Source organism: Sinocyclocheilus rhinocerous, unplaced genomic scaffold, assembly GCF_001515625.1.
Source record: "Sinocyclocheilus rhinocerous isolate Xijiao unplaced genomic scaffold, SAMN03320098_v1.1 scaffold853, whole genome shotgun sequence".
NCBI lineage: Eukaryota > Metazoa > Chordata > Actinopteri > Cypriniformes > Cyprinidae > Sinocyclocheilus > Sinocyclocheilus rhinocerous.
Window position 1 is genome coordinate 2027764 of NW_015627738.1, and position 15573 is coordinate 2043336.

Genomic DNA, 15573 nt, shown 5'->3' on the forward strand with positions numbered 1-15573 from the left:
TGATGACCGATTTTGAACCCAAAACCTTCATTTCAGCAACTAGTAAGCTAACGGAATGTTTTCAGAACGTTTTGTTAAGGTTCTCTCAAAGTTATGAACAAACGGTCTTCCAGTAATGTTTACCAGAATGCCTGGTCTTTAATTACGTTAGCAAAATGTTGGCACAAAAACGTTATTTATGCATCGTTCATGGAATATTTTCTGAAACATTTTAGTTGGACATTAGTCTAATGGTTTTTAACTCTTTGCTTGCTATTGACAGAATTTTCTATAATTTATGAGATAGCTTCCCCGCCACTGATGGAATGTCCCTTGTTTTCACTGGTATACTGTAGGAGGCGCTATTACATATCTTCTGAAAGAGTACTGAATGTCTGGATCAAAACACAGTGAAGAAGAAGCAGAAGCAAGCAGATGCGCATGTAAAATAACGTGATTATCAAGCATTAAACAGCATATAAATCAAAACTGCCTAACGTTACCGAATGAAATGTCAACCCAGGAAGTGGTTTAGGACTGCCAACCTCTGGGGGTGTTGATGGACGAGATCTACTCCAGCTGTTTTAATAGAACTTCTTTTTTTTTTTTTTTTTTTTTTTACATACTGCATGTTCAGATATTCAAACAACAAAATATTCTGGGGGCCATGAAAATGTTGTGAAAATTATCAAATATTCTGGTGGTGGCTACTTCTTGTCTTAGATGGTTCAGAGAACATTCAAAGATATCATTCCAGTAATGTCTGCAAAATTATAAAATTGAACATTGCCTTAATGTCTATGTCTCTATGTCTCAATGTCTCTAATATTCACATGACCAAGGAAAACATGTAAAAAAAAATATCTATCTGTCTGTCTGTCTGTCTGTCTGTCTATGTCTATATATCTGTCCATTTGTCTGTCCTTCTCTCTCTGTCTGTCTATCTCTTTATCTGTTCATCTATCTATCTGTCCGTCCGTCCGTCCGTCCGTCACCATCCATCCGTCCGTCCACCTACCTACCTGTCCGTCCGTCCGTCCGTCCATCCATCTATCTATCTATCTATCTACGTCCATCATCTATCTATCTATCTATCCGTCCGTCCACCTACCTGTCTGTCTGTCTGTCTGTCTGTCTGTCTATCTGTCTATCTGTCCATCCGTCCATCCGTCACCGTCCGTCCGTCCACCTACCTACCTGTCTGTCTGTCCGTCCGTCCGTCCGTCCATCCGTCCATCCGTCACCGTCCGTCCATCCACCTACCTACCTGTCTGTCTGTCCGTCCGTCCGTCCATCATCTATCTATCTATCCGTCCGTCCGTCCGTCCGTCCATCCGTCCATCATCTATCTATCTATCTATCTATCTAGCTATATCTGTCCGTCTATCTATCTATCTATCTCTGTCTGTCTGTCTGTCTGTCTGTCCGTCCGTCCTTCTATCCATCCATCCATCCATCCGTCCGTCCGTCCGTCATCTATCTATCTATCTATCTATCTATATCTGTCCGTCCGTCCATCCGTCCATCATCTATCTATCTATCTATCTATCTATCTATCCGTCCACCATCCATCCATCCATCTATCCCAACCCTGAGAAGTACACTAATCATAATGGGCCTTGATTAATTTATTCCAGAAATTAAAATGTCCAAGTTAATTGGGGTCTTCTTATTTCTATAAATTATTTTAAACTTATTATTCTAAAATGCTATTCATTTTTGCATTTGTTTAATTAATGAGGAAAAACTTTGATCGCACTGTTAACTAGAAAATCACTTGTGAAAGTTACCTAATCTTTTAAATGCTAATTTAATATGAAGTTGTTTCTCCTACACAACAATTAGTCTAAATGAAGAGTAAATGCAAATTCCATCATCTTCTTAAAATTTCTCCTGAGAAAAAAAGCCTAGTATTCTCACATATAGACTTTTGACTAGTCTGGTCCACTTTGCTGCTTATTCTGAACAGGATGGCACGTGACCAATCACAGTTTGTTTTGTATTCACTTAACATTTAGAGGTGAGTTTATCTAAATTGGATGATTTCAACAATAATAGACCAGTGTGTAAAACCCAAACTCAAACTATGGCATGTGAGTCACAGAAAACACAAACATTCCAGAGGATTATGTGTATAAATGAAACTGAGAGCTCTAAAAGAGCAACTTCTGAACAACAAAATTTCCCCTGACTTTAAAACTTTGCGTGTCTTCATAATAAGTGTACTTCTCTTATAATCTCGCTTGTCTTTTAACAACACTCTGTTCCTGGCTGAGCAGTATAATATCGATTGCCAAAGCCTTTCACGTTGCACTGTGATGTGGGAGGCTCACGCTGCCCCGGATCTGTCTCATGTAGTTTAGCAGAGCACTGTAGACAAATAAATGCAATACAGACCACTGCAAATACCCAGGGAGGTAAACAGAAGACAGCGTTAATCTAATTGTATTAGGAGCTGCAGTGTCGGTTTAAAGCTTCCAGTGCAATCTATTTGATTCCATCACTGAGAAACAGCCCTGAAGAGAAGCCCCTCCGCTGTCTTGTTTGTTAAGGCTGTTTTATTAGAGAGCTTTTCCATTTACTGTCCCAGGTGAAGCACTGAGTGCATCTTTATTGCTATTTAATCATGTCCGCTGATAATCTGAGGGAGCATTTTTCATTTCAAAGGAGACAGAGAATAAAACGTTCTCTCTTTAAGACTGTACACAACAGAGAGGTTATGGGCACCTGTGCGGTGCGTGCGCCACATTCCTTCCCGCAGGCCAGAAAATCCCACACGAGATCTCTTTAATAGCTCAGAAATGGCTGATAGACAGCTATGAGATTAACTGAGAGGAGTTGAGATGCTCCTCAGATGTTTCTCCTGAGCAACCCTAGAAATCTCACATCTCCTCTGGAGTTTCAGAAGAGATCTTCAGATTTGCCAAGAAATCAAAGTATGAACTCAAAAATGTCTAATCAAATGTTCTGATCAGCTATTCATATTCATTTTATAGCTGTCACCGTATTTCAGAAATTGTCTCATTTGAGTCTATTTTAACTGAGAGCAGTGGAGATGCTCCTGGGGATGTTTCTCCTGAGGGAAAATTTAATGTCACTTCTAGAGTTTCAGAAGAGATTTCAACTAAGATCTCAAATTGTGCTCAGATTTGCCAAGAAATCAAAGTAAATGTAAAAAAAGATTTTTCAAAGTTGTAAATAAAACAAAGATTATTGTAGTACATTTTACAAGAGAATACTATGTCAGTTAGTTCAAATAGTCTAATTCAAATTGTCATGTTTAATTCCGTATGTTACTTGACATTTCATTGTAATTGTTATTCTTACAAAGAAATTCTTAAATTGTGTTCAGATTTGCCAAGAAATCAACGTAAACATGTAAGTAATCATGTAAACAATGATTTTTCAAAGTTGTAAATAGAAATATTTGGAGAACATAAAAAAAAATAATAATAATAATAATTTTTTAATAATTAATAATTTTTTTTCAGTGTATGAACTCAATCTCAGTATGAACTCAAACATTTCTCATTAAATGATCTGAGCTGTTATTCACATTCATTGTATAGCTCAATACTCTTACTGTATGATACATCATCCTTTGTGTCGTATCACTTGACATTCTGTACAAATGCATCACATGTAAATATGCTCACTGACAATTACAAATCTACTGGTGACTTACAGATATCCGATGGTTTGGTTTCAAGGACTTCCTGCTGATTTCAAAGGTTGGTTTATGTCCACACTGAGATCATTAATAAGCTGCAAATGTTTGATAAAGCTATACTCATACAGCGTGAACAGATAGCCGTCTTTGGTTTATCAAAGGACAAGTGAGCTACAGTAGAAGATTCATGAGTGTTGATGTGCACGCGGCTCAATATTTGCATTTTGGAATATTTTATTGGTTAACACTCAATCACTTTCACAATGACAGTTCAAGAACAGAAGAGTCAATGAGGAGCCACTTACAAGCAACACGCGCCCACCATCGCACAATTACATCAGTGGAGAACATTCTGCCTTTCTCGGAGTCTTAATTTCATTTCTTCATCTGTACTTGCATCTGTTCTTGTGTAAAGTGCTTAATTTTCTTCAGACGAACATGAAACTGAGTAGGAGACGCTCAAAACTCAGTCAACATCATTTTGTTTGCACAGAGGGAGTGATTTTTCATGAGCAAACTTTTCTCCATTTGTTTGTAAACCAAGCCATCTTTCTCCTCAAGATATACATGCTGCAAAATTATAGCCTACTATTCTTCTGAAAACATCACTATAGGATAGCACCATATTTAATTTCTGACAGCAATGAAAACGAGGCAGTGAGGGATAGAAGTGCAGTGTGTTCAACTCCACTGTTGTTTAACAACATATGATTGTTCAGCTGACCAAAAAAAAAAAAAAACACACAAGAAAAAGAATAAATCAGTGGACAAAAACTTGTTAAAACACTTTTGAAAGTGAGTTGGGAAAATTACATGAACTAGGACCTTTATACCTAGGACATATATATATATTCCATCTATAGAAATTACAAAAAGACGTTTATACAAGTGTGCTATTAGTATACTTCTTTTAAACTACACTCTAAAAAATGCTGGGTTAAATATAACCCAGTGCTGGGTTAAAAAGGGACAAACCCAGCTATTGGGTTGTTTTGACCCAGCGATTGGGTTGTTTTGGCCCAACCGCTGGCCCATACACTCCATAACTCCATAAGTAACTAGTTAGTTTACCATGCTGATATTATGTCTACTATGTTGTAAACCACACACAAGAAACTATACAAATTTGCATTGTACAATAGCTGAAAAAAAAAACTTTCTAAAACCATTGCAGAAAAAGACAACAGCACGAAATTCCATATATAGTTTGAATTAATAAGCACTTATAAATCTGTGCAAACAGCACAACTTTAACCCTTTTCTTTTAATGTGTATATATAAGTATTTTGACACTTAAGTCATATTTAAAAATGTATAAATGTCATTGCATTAGATACATTAGTCCGGGTGAAGTGCAACAGTGGTGTGGTGCAAGAGTCCATAGTAGTGGAAGGGTGACCTCTGGTGGCAATCAGACGGAAGTTCATGGACCGGATTCGGGACAACTACATTGATATTAGTATACTTACTACAAGTATACTTCAAAATATACTTAAACTTTACTTAAGTATACTTAATAAAATGTATTTTGTAAGGGTAAGGTCTATAGAAACTGGATAAGTAGGCCCAACCGCTGGCCCATACACTCCATAACTCCATAAGTAACTAGTTAGTTTACCATGCTGATATTATGTCTACTATGTTGTAAACCACACACAAGAAACTATACAAATTTGCATTGTACAATAGCTGAAAAAAAAAACTTTCTAAAACCATTGCAGAAAAAGACAACAGCACGAAATTCCATATATAGTTTGAATTAATAAGCACTTATAAATCTGTGCAAACAGCACAACTTTAACCCTTTTCTTTTAATGTGTATATATAAGTATTTTGACACTTAAGTCATATTTAAAAATGTATAAATGTCATTGCATTAGATACATATCAAGATAACATATCAAGTTCAATATATGCTGTATATAATAATAATACGTATCTGCTCCAATTCTGCACCAATTCACCTTTCTGAGCCAAGTTATTTTTGTAAGTATGAAGTCAATATGAAAACCCAAACTTCTTTTTATGCAACGTGTTACTTATACCTATTTGATTTCATTGTATAGTTTTTTTTATTTGTCAGTAATACTGTTTGATTTCTAATCTTATATTGTTTTTTATATCCTCCAGTTCAGTGAGTATGATTAACCTTACAGTCGCATGTGTCCTTCTCAGCTGTGAATCTTCTAGCTGGTCCTCATCATTCGGCTCCTAAAGAGTTAACTGCTGCGGTAAACCGCCGCGCGTTCCCGTGCGAGCGTCCCATTGGCTGCGCGGCAGCAGCGCGCGCCGTTAATCAGCTGCAAGAGCGGCTGAGTTCATCTTCTCGCGCGCGCTATAGGGATGGCATTGCCACACACAGCAGGGCAACACAACACAACACATCAGGAGCATGCACACAGCAAACATCCCATCAGCTTTAGACATTGATCCTGGCAGCAGCACTGACAGCACCTGACCTCGCAGCATCAGCACCAGAAGAAGAAGCTGATCGTTCCTTCTCTCAGAAACTGAAAGCAGTAGCACATCATCACCACAACAGTAGGAGGCGAGCAGATCACATCATGCACTGGACTTTCCTCGCGTACATACTTAGATCTGTTTCCTAAACCACACTGGGAACGGACGGCTGTCTCTGATCTTAATCAGCAGAGCTTTTTCAGGACACACTGGACTGATAACAAGTTCTGTGCTCGTTTATTTATACGCACACATTCCTTTACACTAGACGGAAAGTGTAAAGCACGTGCGTTTTCTTTTTCTATTATGGCTATTTAAAGCCTATAGCTGTATATTCAAAAGTAAAAGGCATATTATTTAATTAGTTAAAATAATATTAGGATACTTTGATTTAAGATTTTAGGAGTTAGTGCGTCACTTTATGGTAAGTTTCCTAAACTGACAATTATTAGTCAAAATTGGCTCACGAGCAGTCATAAAGACAGTTAGAGCATTGATATATTTGGAGGATATGGTTAAATAATACGCTTTTGAGGAAGTTTACACAAGCTCGGATCCGTCAGCTTGGAGCGCTTGAAACTTTTCCGCGTAAAAGCGCGCAGGACGCGCAAAGAGGCGGCAGTCTGCGAGCACCATCATCACCAACCCTCTAAAATCAGCAGTTCTCTCCTCTGAAAGCAGAAAACAAGACGTAGAATGGCTGATGAGCTTGTTTCCATCACTAATGGGATTGTGCTGCTGTGATTTGTCGGATCGGAGGGAAGGTTGATCCACACACACTCATTTTCTGCAGCATTGCGGTGCGCGCTCGGGGATGATCAGGATCTTCCCGGATTTCAGTGTTCAGGTGACGGCGGCGGCGGCTGCAGGTGCGGGAGCCGGTGGAGGGATGCCGGCTGCGTCCAGAGTCCCGGGAAGAGTTAGCGCTCCGGTACCACCGATGGCGTTGCTTAAATGCTCCCGGTTCCGCTGTCAGCTGCTCGTCGCGTGAAATTCGGAGGAAAAAAGTGTAATTGATAATTGCAGGAAGATGGCGCCCACCAAGCCCAGCATTCAGCAAGACCCTTCCAGAAGAGAACGGTAAACGCTCGGTTTGTTGTGTGTCTGTGGAAACGCGTGCGCTGACGGTCATTTTGGTCTGAGATGTGAAACTTTGCCCTTTCCGCGGGAGTGTGTGTGAGGTTGGGTAACAGGTATACACGCTGACAGAAGCCGTGAGTGTGTGTGTGTGTGTGTGTGTGTGTGTTTTGGTGGACAGAGGACATGACCGTTGAATGTGTTGAGCGTGTGTCGCGCTGCTGCCTGCTGGCAGGTTTCGCGGGAAATTGGTGAACATTCGAACGCGACCATGTTGCAGCGTTGTATCCGCTCGGCGTTTGTTCTCTCGCGGCATTAAGCCAATCTGAGTAAAACACACCGTTTACTGCTGTGAAATAATGTGCACCAGGCTGCTGTTTGAGGCAATTTCAGTGTAGATCGATGTGGATTTGAGTCCTGGATTGGATCAGAAACTCTTCATGCGGATTGTAATTTGAGCAGTAAATAAATTTGGAAATGACAGTTGATCACAAGACTAGTTATATACACTAGTCAGCTGTATGTTAAATGAGTAGCTGAAATGCTTTTCATTTAGGGTTTGGTGTTTAACACGTTACATTACAGGTGCACGATTGCTACTATGATTAGTTTGATCTATAGATTTAATATTTTCAGATATTTTATATAGTAGGGTGCATGCCTAAAAGATTGATTTTATTTGTTGTTGCTTATTGAGTAGTTGAGATTTGCTGGTGCTTTTTACACTTGTGACAGGTGGTGCACTAAATTAATTAGTCAGATCAATAGATCTGAAATTGTGATACAAGACTGTTTTAATATGTGCATAAAGCAGATGTTTGCGGAAAAAAATGTATGAGATCAGGAAGGCTTGAGGATGAAGAAAACATGCCACTAAATTAATCTAGTTATGAAACTGATGTCATAATTAGTTCATTTATAGATCAGAAATTGTGATCCAAATCTATTGTGTACATTAATCAGGTGAATGTTTTAATGCTGTTACTTTATTGCAATTTTTTTGTGAATATTACTTGTTCATTTAGTCTTAGATGACAGGTGGTGGTGCATTAAATTCTGCAATTAAGAAATTATTTGATCTCTAGTTGTGATAAGACTATTTTAATGTGCATAAAGCATCAAGTGGCTGTTTGAGGACTATTAAATGTATTTATTAGAAAATGTAGATGGATTTAATATGCATATTTCTATGCATATTCTATGCATCGAAATATTTCTATGCATATTTCTTTCATTTTAGGATTAGTTTTGTTGATCTGAAATTTTAATATGACTATTTCAGCTGGGTGTTGTTGTATTGCTATTTTGAGTATTGCATATGTATCAGACTTTAGATGACGGGTGTTGCACTGCATTAATCTGCAGTTATGAAATGACTAATGATCTGAAATTGCAACAAGGCTGTATCTTATTTACACTACCTAGGTATGTGTTGTTTTCTTTATTATCGAAACCTTTTATTGCAAGTTCATCAGTCTTTTGTGTTTAGATGACAAGTGGCTGTCGGATTGCATTTAGTGTATCTCTGGTTCTTCTTACATAAACTCATACGAACAATAGGTATTTTAGGTTTATTTTTCTGTTTAGCTTTCAGGAGTATTAAATTAGGCAGCACTGATTCACGTCGCACAGCGTGTGTCTGCGTGCAGCTTGTTGAACTAATGTAAAATTGTATGCAATAATTCTGCAGTGTGTGTACAAAATATCAGCCGTAGAGCCAGTGACATTTTACAATGTAAACACGGCCCGATTCATATACTGTAACGTGCAACTCCACAAGATCGTGTGCCTGACCGGACTGTGAATGGTTATCATTAGCAAGCTTGACAAAACTCTCATCAAGCCCGATTATTTTATAATTCCCACTCAGAACGTGCAGATTACAGTAATGCAACTACGTCTAAATAGGCCACGACATTAGAATTATATTCCACCCCCTGCCAGTCATAACAGCAGGAGATGTTTATGCTAAGTCAGTCTGCAGTAATCTTTCTGGCGGGAGCGTATTTGTGTGCCATTCCGAGCATATCGCAGAGATAGGAATCTTGAAGATGGAATTAATTTTGAGGGGGAGAAACTTCATAGCCAGTGCATGAGTGCTTCCTTTATCACCTGTTTCCGACCGGCATTCTGAAGGGCTAAATTGCACTCTGCGATTTGTTATGTGGCTCCACTTGAGAGTCGGACCGAATAACACTTGGGCTGAAATTCTCAAGGAAGGTTTGGGAGTTTATTTTTTAATGCAGTGCTGGTTACTAGTGCTGTAGGGAGTGTTGGGAAGGGAGGGATTGTGCTCTTGGGCGAAGCAACTCTGAAGGAGTTGGACACGAATTTACAGAGAGAGAAAGAGATTGGTTGGCGTGAATTTATACACAACACTAAACACAAGTTGGCTTTGTGTTGAAGAAAGCAATGCCTCCCTCCCTCACTGTGAGCAAACAAAAGTGCTAAATTGTTCCATTTCCTCTCCTACGGTGCAGCAGTGGATCCATAGATTGAGAACGGAGCTGTGGCATTGTGAAATGCTTGGGGTTTATTTGGTGTTGCATTATAAAGTATCGTCTCTCTAATAGCTTGCATATTAACACGTCCATTAACAAGACGCCATATGCGATGCATATCGCTTCCATTTCAGGTTAAAAATGTAAATGAATGTATAAGGGAAAGTGTATATCTTTTGTTTTTTGCCGTCGATCGTTTTAAATGGGCCTGTGGTGAGGCAGATTTATTCCATGTAGTTTCTAAATTAATATGGGCTCAGAAAAGCTGCATGCATAATGATTATAATAAAAATTAACTAAACATTGGACTATAGCTTGTCACGCTGCAACTTCTTGAAAGTATTTCATGTCAGCTACCCATGTAAATGATGAAAATTGGCCTGTTTGTTATTATAATCACATTCAGACATGTTGCTGTTCATTGTAATAATCCTTTGATGTGAAATTATGAATATCAGCATCTCGCTAAACACTCAGGAGTGTCAGTTTGCTGTGCTTGTGATTATTTTTTTTATTCTCAAATCACCAAGTATTAGATATGCGTATGTTTATGGTCAAAACAAAGCGGTGATGTTCTCTGAATTCTGGAGAGGCAGACAGCCCAAGCTGAGATATACCATCACACAAAGGACGCACCAATTCCACCCGTTGATTCGCAGGCGTCGAACGCGGCATGGAATGGAGGCAAATAATGAATTCTGATGTGTATTTATCAAAATTAAGAGGGATTTCCAGCCCCCATCTGTGGCTGCTGCTCTGCGTGTTGTGCGGTGATTACCACGGCTCTCGCCAGCCACCACTCGTCTCTGTTATTGTGAAGGTCAAAGCAGAGAGACAGACATAAAGAAGATGCATCCCGCAAAGGTAATCGTGCAGTCTCGCGATGCATTACTGCACGGCTCATGGTGTGAGAGCCTTTGAGATGTAAACATCTCCACATCTGAGCTGAGGTGTGTGATTGTTCTTTTAGTTTGGGTTTTTATGGACGTATCATTGAATCGGTTGTAGGTGGATCAGTGCACTGAATCACTGAATGACCTTTTTCATTTTTGCCTTTGTGTGTATATATACTGGAGCTTATTTTGGGGCGGTGGAGTGGTATGAGTGGTTCTGAACGAATGAATGAAATGCATTTGTCCGTGTTTCACTCCATCTCGAATCGCGCTCGCGGAAAGAACAGCGCAGCGCATGAAAAGAAATTATCATTCATGTTTTCATAACCGCTGGACAAATTCAAAAACTAAACTAAAATTAAATCATCTTTGAGAGCAAGGGGGCCCCCTGGTGTTTCGGGGGCCCTACGCAGCTTGCGTGTTTTGCGTATAGGGAGGATCGGCTCTGCTCACTGTATATGATGATATTGAAATTCTTAAAATTATTCTAATTTAAAGGGTTAATTCATCCAAAAATGAAAATTCTGTCATCATTTACTCACTCTCATGTTGTTCTTAACCTGTTTGAATGTATTTCTTCTGTTCAACACAAAAGAAGATATGTAAAAAAAAAAAAACAGTTGCTGGTAGCCATTGACTTCCATGGTATGGAAAAAATACTATGGAAATTAATGGCTTCCAGTAACTGTTTGGTTACCAACATTCTTCAAAATATCTTTTGTTTTCAACAGAAAAAAAAAATTAATACAGGTTTGGAACAACATGAGTGTGAGTAAATGATGAAAGAATCTTCATTTTTGGATGACCTATCCCTTTAAGATCATTTTAAACTGTTTGAAACCAGCATACAAAATCACTGTAACTGGATGTTTGATTGTGACAACTAGCCCCGGTTTCCCCTGTACTGATTGCTGACTTCTCTATATATTTCAAAGGACTGTAGGCAGTACATACGTGCCTTTTTATGCCAGAGAGAAGGGATCAGAGATGATCATGCTCTAGGTGGCTAAAGTGTTGCTTCTGAATGTCACAGGTTTTGTTATGGTTTGCGGCTGCAGTAAAACCCGAGCTCCCCTTCTACGTGTTTAATGTCCACAGTGGTTTTAAGACCTTCATTTAGTATCTGGCTCTAAAGACAGATGTTCTGCCCGCTGACTCCCATCTGCTTCTTTGGTTTGGCTGTGCTGCGATCATCTAATGCTAGCAGCAGCAAGTGTTGCCCTTTACTCGCCCCCTCTAGTGTTCCAGCAGCACTTCTGAGCCCGAACAAACTCCACAGTGCTTCCAAAATACATGTGTAATCCTTCTCTATATGCATTGGCAAAGAAAATGGATTTAAATGCATTGCATACTTGGATATGTGTTTGGATTTACGCATATTTGCACAAAGGCTTTATCATTTTGATTTAAAGATGTTGCCACTTTTCTCTACATTGAAAACTTGTGTTACATTTAGATGCAAGACGGTTTTTCCATAGCTGTATTTAGGACTGGAAATTCAGAACAGATACACATTATACAGTTAGGCTAGGTTTTTCCCGAATAATACAATATATAGCAAATCTCAACTGCTTGATTGTTTGTATCACTGCAAAATGTAAACTACATTATCATCCACCAGTATATTTATATAGTACTTTATCCGCATAGATACAGTATTCTCACAAAAGCAATATATACTATATAGCAAATCTCAACTGCATGACTGACTATATTGTCACAAACTGTAAATTATATTATTGATGTTGTTGATTGATGTTGTACATCCAACTTTATCCACATACATACAGTATGAAAAGCGATTATATAATATATAACTAATCTCAACTGCTTGATGGTTCATCACAAAATGTAAACTATATTATTGGCCAGCATTATATTTATAAAGAACATCTAACTTTTTAATGCATGCAAAAAGATACGTGAATATAAAGAACACACACATATACAAACACAAATCTCAACTGCTTGATATATATGTGTGTATATATAATTTTTTTTCTTATAAAGCAGTGATTTGATCATCTGCACCTGCATGTCCCTCGTAGCCAATTCTGAGTTTTGCATGCAAAATTACAATAGATTATTCTTGTTCGGCAGAGGAGCCGCTAGAAGACAGCTCACATGACTCGACACAGACCGCCCTCGCACTTTAACCGTAATACCCGCTGCACACCCTGATAAATAAATTTCGTGCCGCATATGCTCGGTAGCCCACCTGTCACTTTAATAAGCGAATGTCATAGCTGTGATTTGGCTGTAAATGGAGGTAAGCCCCCATCACCTCCACTCACAAAGGAGCTACAGCACGCCGAGGTATTTTCTCTATAGCATTCCTTACGCATGTCGTCACCTAAAGAAGCCCCCTTTGCGGGGATTTACTGGCTGCTTTTGTGCCGGCGTTTTCCCAGGCTTATCATCGGGTACACTCATCTAAAGCAGCACCGCAGGACGATGTGTCAGCCACTTCTGTGTCTCCTGCCACTTCCTGTGCTTTGACGTACCAAAGACAAACTTTTTGAATCGATAATATATCTGTCCATGTGTGGTGTGTAATGGAGTAACAGTAGGTCTTTCGTCAGGGAAAGGCTAAAATTAGCTCACAGTCCTGACAAATGAAGGCCTTTCCAGCAGCAGACTGTGGGAAAAGGTCAGATTGCTTATTGATACTGTACAGCACAATAGCCATCAGCTAAAGTAAACACACGCAAAATCTCAGAGCTTTTGCAAGAGTAAAGAGTATTTTTGAGGGATATATGATACATTTGTGTTATATTTACCAGTATTTTAGAGGGCAGTAAAACTATCAAATGGGTAGTTCAGAGTCTCATTGGATTCTTATTGGATGAGCTGCATTTGAAAGCGCTGTTAAATGCAATATATACACATTTGTGACTGTACACACTATATTATATTTGCTTGACAAGTTTATACAGCCTACCGTTAGATTAATGTGTACAATTTACAATTAACTCTAAATCTATCTGTCTGTCTGTCTATCCATCTATCTATCGTTCTATCTTTCTATCGTTCTGTCATTCTGTAGGCTAGTTCTATCTATTGTTCAGTCATCCATCCATCCATCCATCCATCCATCCAGAATTAACTCTCAATTCACATGAATCACTTGAAAACCCCGAGTATTTTCCATCTGTTTTATAAAAGCAGCTGTATACCACAAACAAGCATTTTCATTGCCTCTTAATGATTTACAAACTAAGCTCAGGGGTTCACATTTGAAAGATTGGTTTTGGCAAGAGCGATAGAAATTCAATTTTTGCTTATGAACAAGCAAGCCGTGTTTACGACATAACCGTGTATGCCGACATCTCGAGAGCACTCCTCTGCCTTTCAGACGGTACTCAGAGAGCAGAAACGTATAGGACCGCTTTCGATGGAACAGAAAACAACTTTCCAGAAAGTGTACTTGAAATAGTTGAGGTTTTGTGAGGTCACATCCATTTTTTCCTCTCTCTCTCCCATGTTATTTCATGGTTGTGTGGCTCTCTTCTTTTTAATTCTTTTCATCTCATTGTAGCCCCCCGTGTTTGAAAGTCTAGGTCAATAAGGATGGGCACATTGCGAATTTCATGATCTGTGTAGTGGAACAAATTGAAAGCAAAGCCTATATCAATCACATTGAAGGCAGGGTTAATTGTTCCTGCTTCACAAGAACTGTGGACAGATAAAGGCGTAATGAAACACTTATGTCTCTGATGTGGGTACTCCTCAGGATGAAATGATAGAAAACAAAACAAATGTTTACTCATATAGTAACTTTGGTGCAAAAGTCAAAGAATGAGAAACACACTTTGATGTGTGTGTCCTTGAAATAGCCTGATTTATTCCACCTGCATTCTGTGCCCTTCAACTTTCGTTATGTTATGATTTTTCCTGCATGGCATTGTGGGTAATCTCTCGTTCTTACAGGAGAGTCTCGATTTGAGCACAAAACAGCAGATGCATGCTGCATTGTGATCTTGATTTGCTTGTATCATTGATGGCTTTCTTGGAATTGTTTACTTGCATATTTATTGTATAAATCCAGAAAGAAATGGATAATAGTAAAAAAAAAAATTGTAATAAAACCAATCACAAACGCGTACTATGCATACTAGGGGTGGGCGCTATACCGGTATGAAAGTGACTACCGGTATTATGTTCCATGATATGGATTTTGCTGTATCATGGATACCGTTATATATTCATGAATTCAAATTTTGCATTTATATAGTTTTGTTCAATTTGGTACGCTTTGCAAATTTGAACACAAATGACGATAAAAAGTCGAGGCTGAACGTTTTTGTCCTCTGTGTGCAACGCCGTACTACACAGGCATTAGTAATCAAACACATAGAGCATCGTAACAGACCAAATTAATAGAGCACAAATCCCCTACTCCAGTGGTTCCCAAAATGAGGGGTGCGGCAAGGCTGAGGGATAGTGTACAATCAGCAGATTATTTAGCAAAAGAAACCTCTGCCGGGTGATAAAGACTACACTGCGTAATTTTCCCGCTTATCATGCGGCCAAGAATCAGAGTTGTATTGCAGGCAGCCATGTAGAATATAAATATAAATGAACGATGCATGGTTCTGCTCTAAGCATGAAAATGACAAGTTTGTGAAAGGACTTCCAGTGCCAGGTAAACATAAAGCAGATTATGAATATACTTAAGATTCACAAATACCAAAACAACGTGTCTACACCAGACGTGAGCGGCGCAATTTGACAAAAGCAAATAGAACCCACTTCACTGCTGTGGATGCGGCGTGACGCGACACAACAAATCCATGACAGAAAACTGATGCCCGTTCTATTTCTGACGAACTCCAGCGCTCTGACACAAAGAACCATTGCAAATATTCATAAGAGAATCGTGAAAAAATAGTTTCCTCAAAAATATTAAGCAGCACAAATGTTAACATTGATAATAATAAGAAATGTTTCTTGAGCAGCAAATCAGCATATTAGAATGATTTCTGAAGGATCA

General features: G+C 38.8%; 1 protein-coding gene across 1 annotated transcript in view; it reads left to right on the forward strand.

Annotated features, from left to right (window-relative positions):
- Nucleotides 1-7041: 7041 nt before the first annotated feature.
- The window catches only part of npas3 (neuronal PAS domain protein 3), a 320924-nt gene continuing 312392 nt past the window's right edge, over nt 7042-15573 (forward strand). The window contains exon 1 of the mRNA XM_016545634.1: nt 7042-7189. Within this exon, the coding sequence (XP_016401120.1) occupies nt 7140-7189 (50 nt within the window). The 5' untranslated portion in view covers nt 7042-7139. The remainder of the gene's footprint in view (nt 7190-15573) is intronic.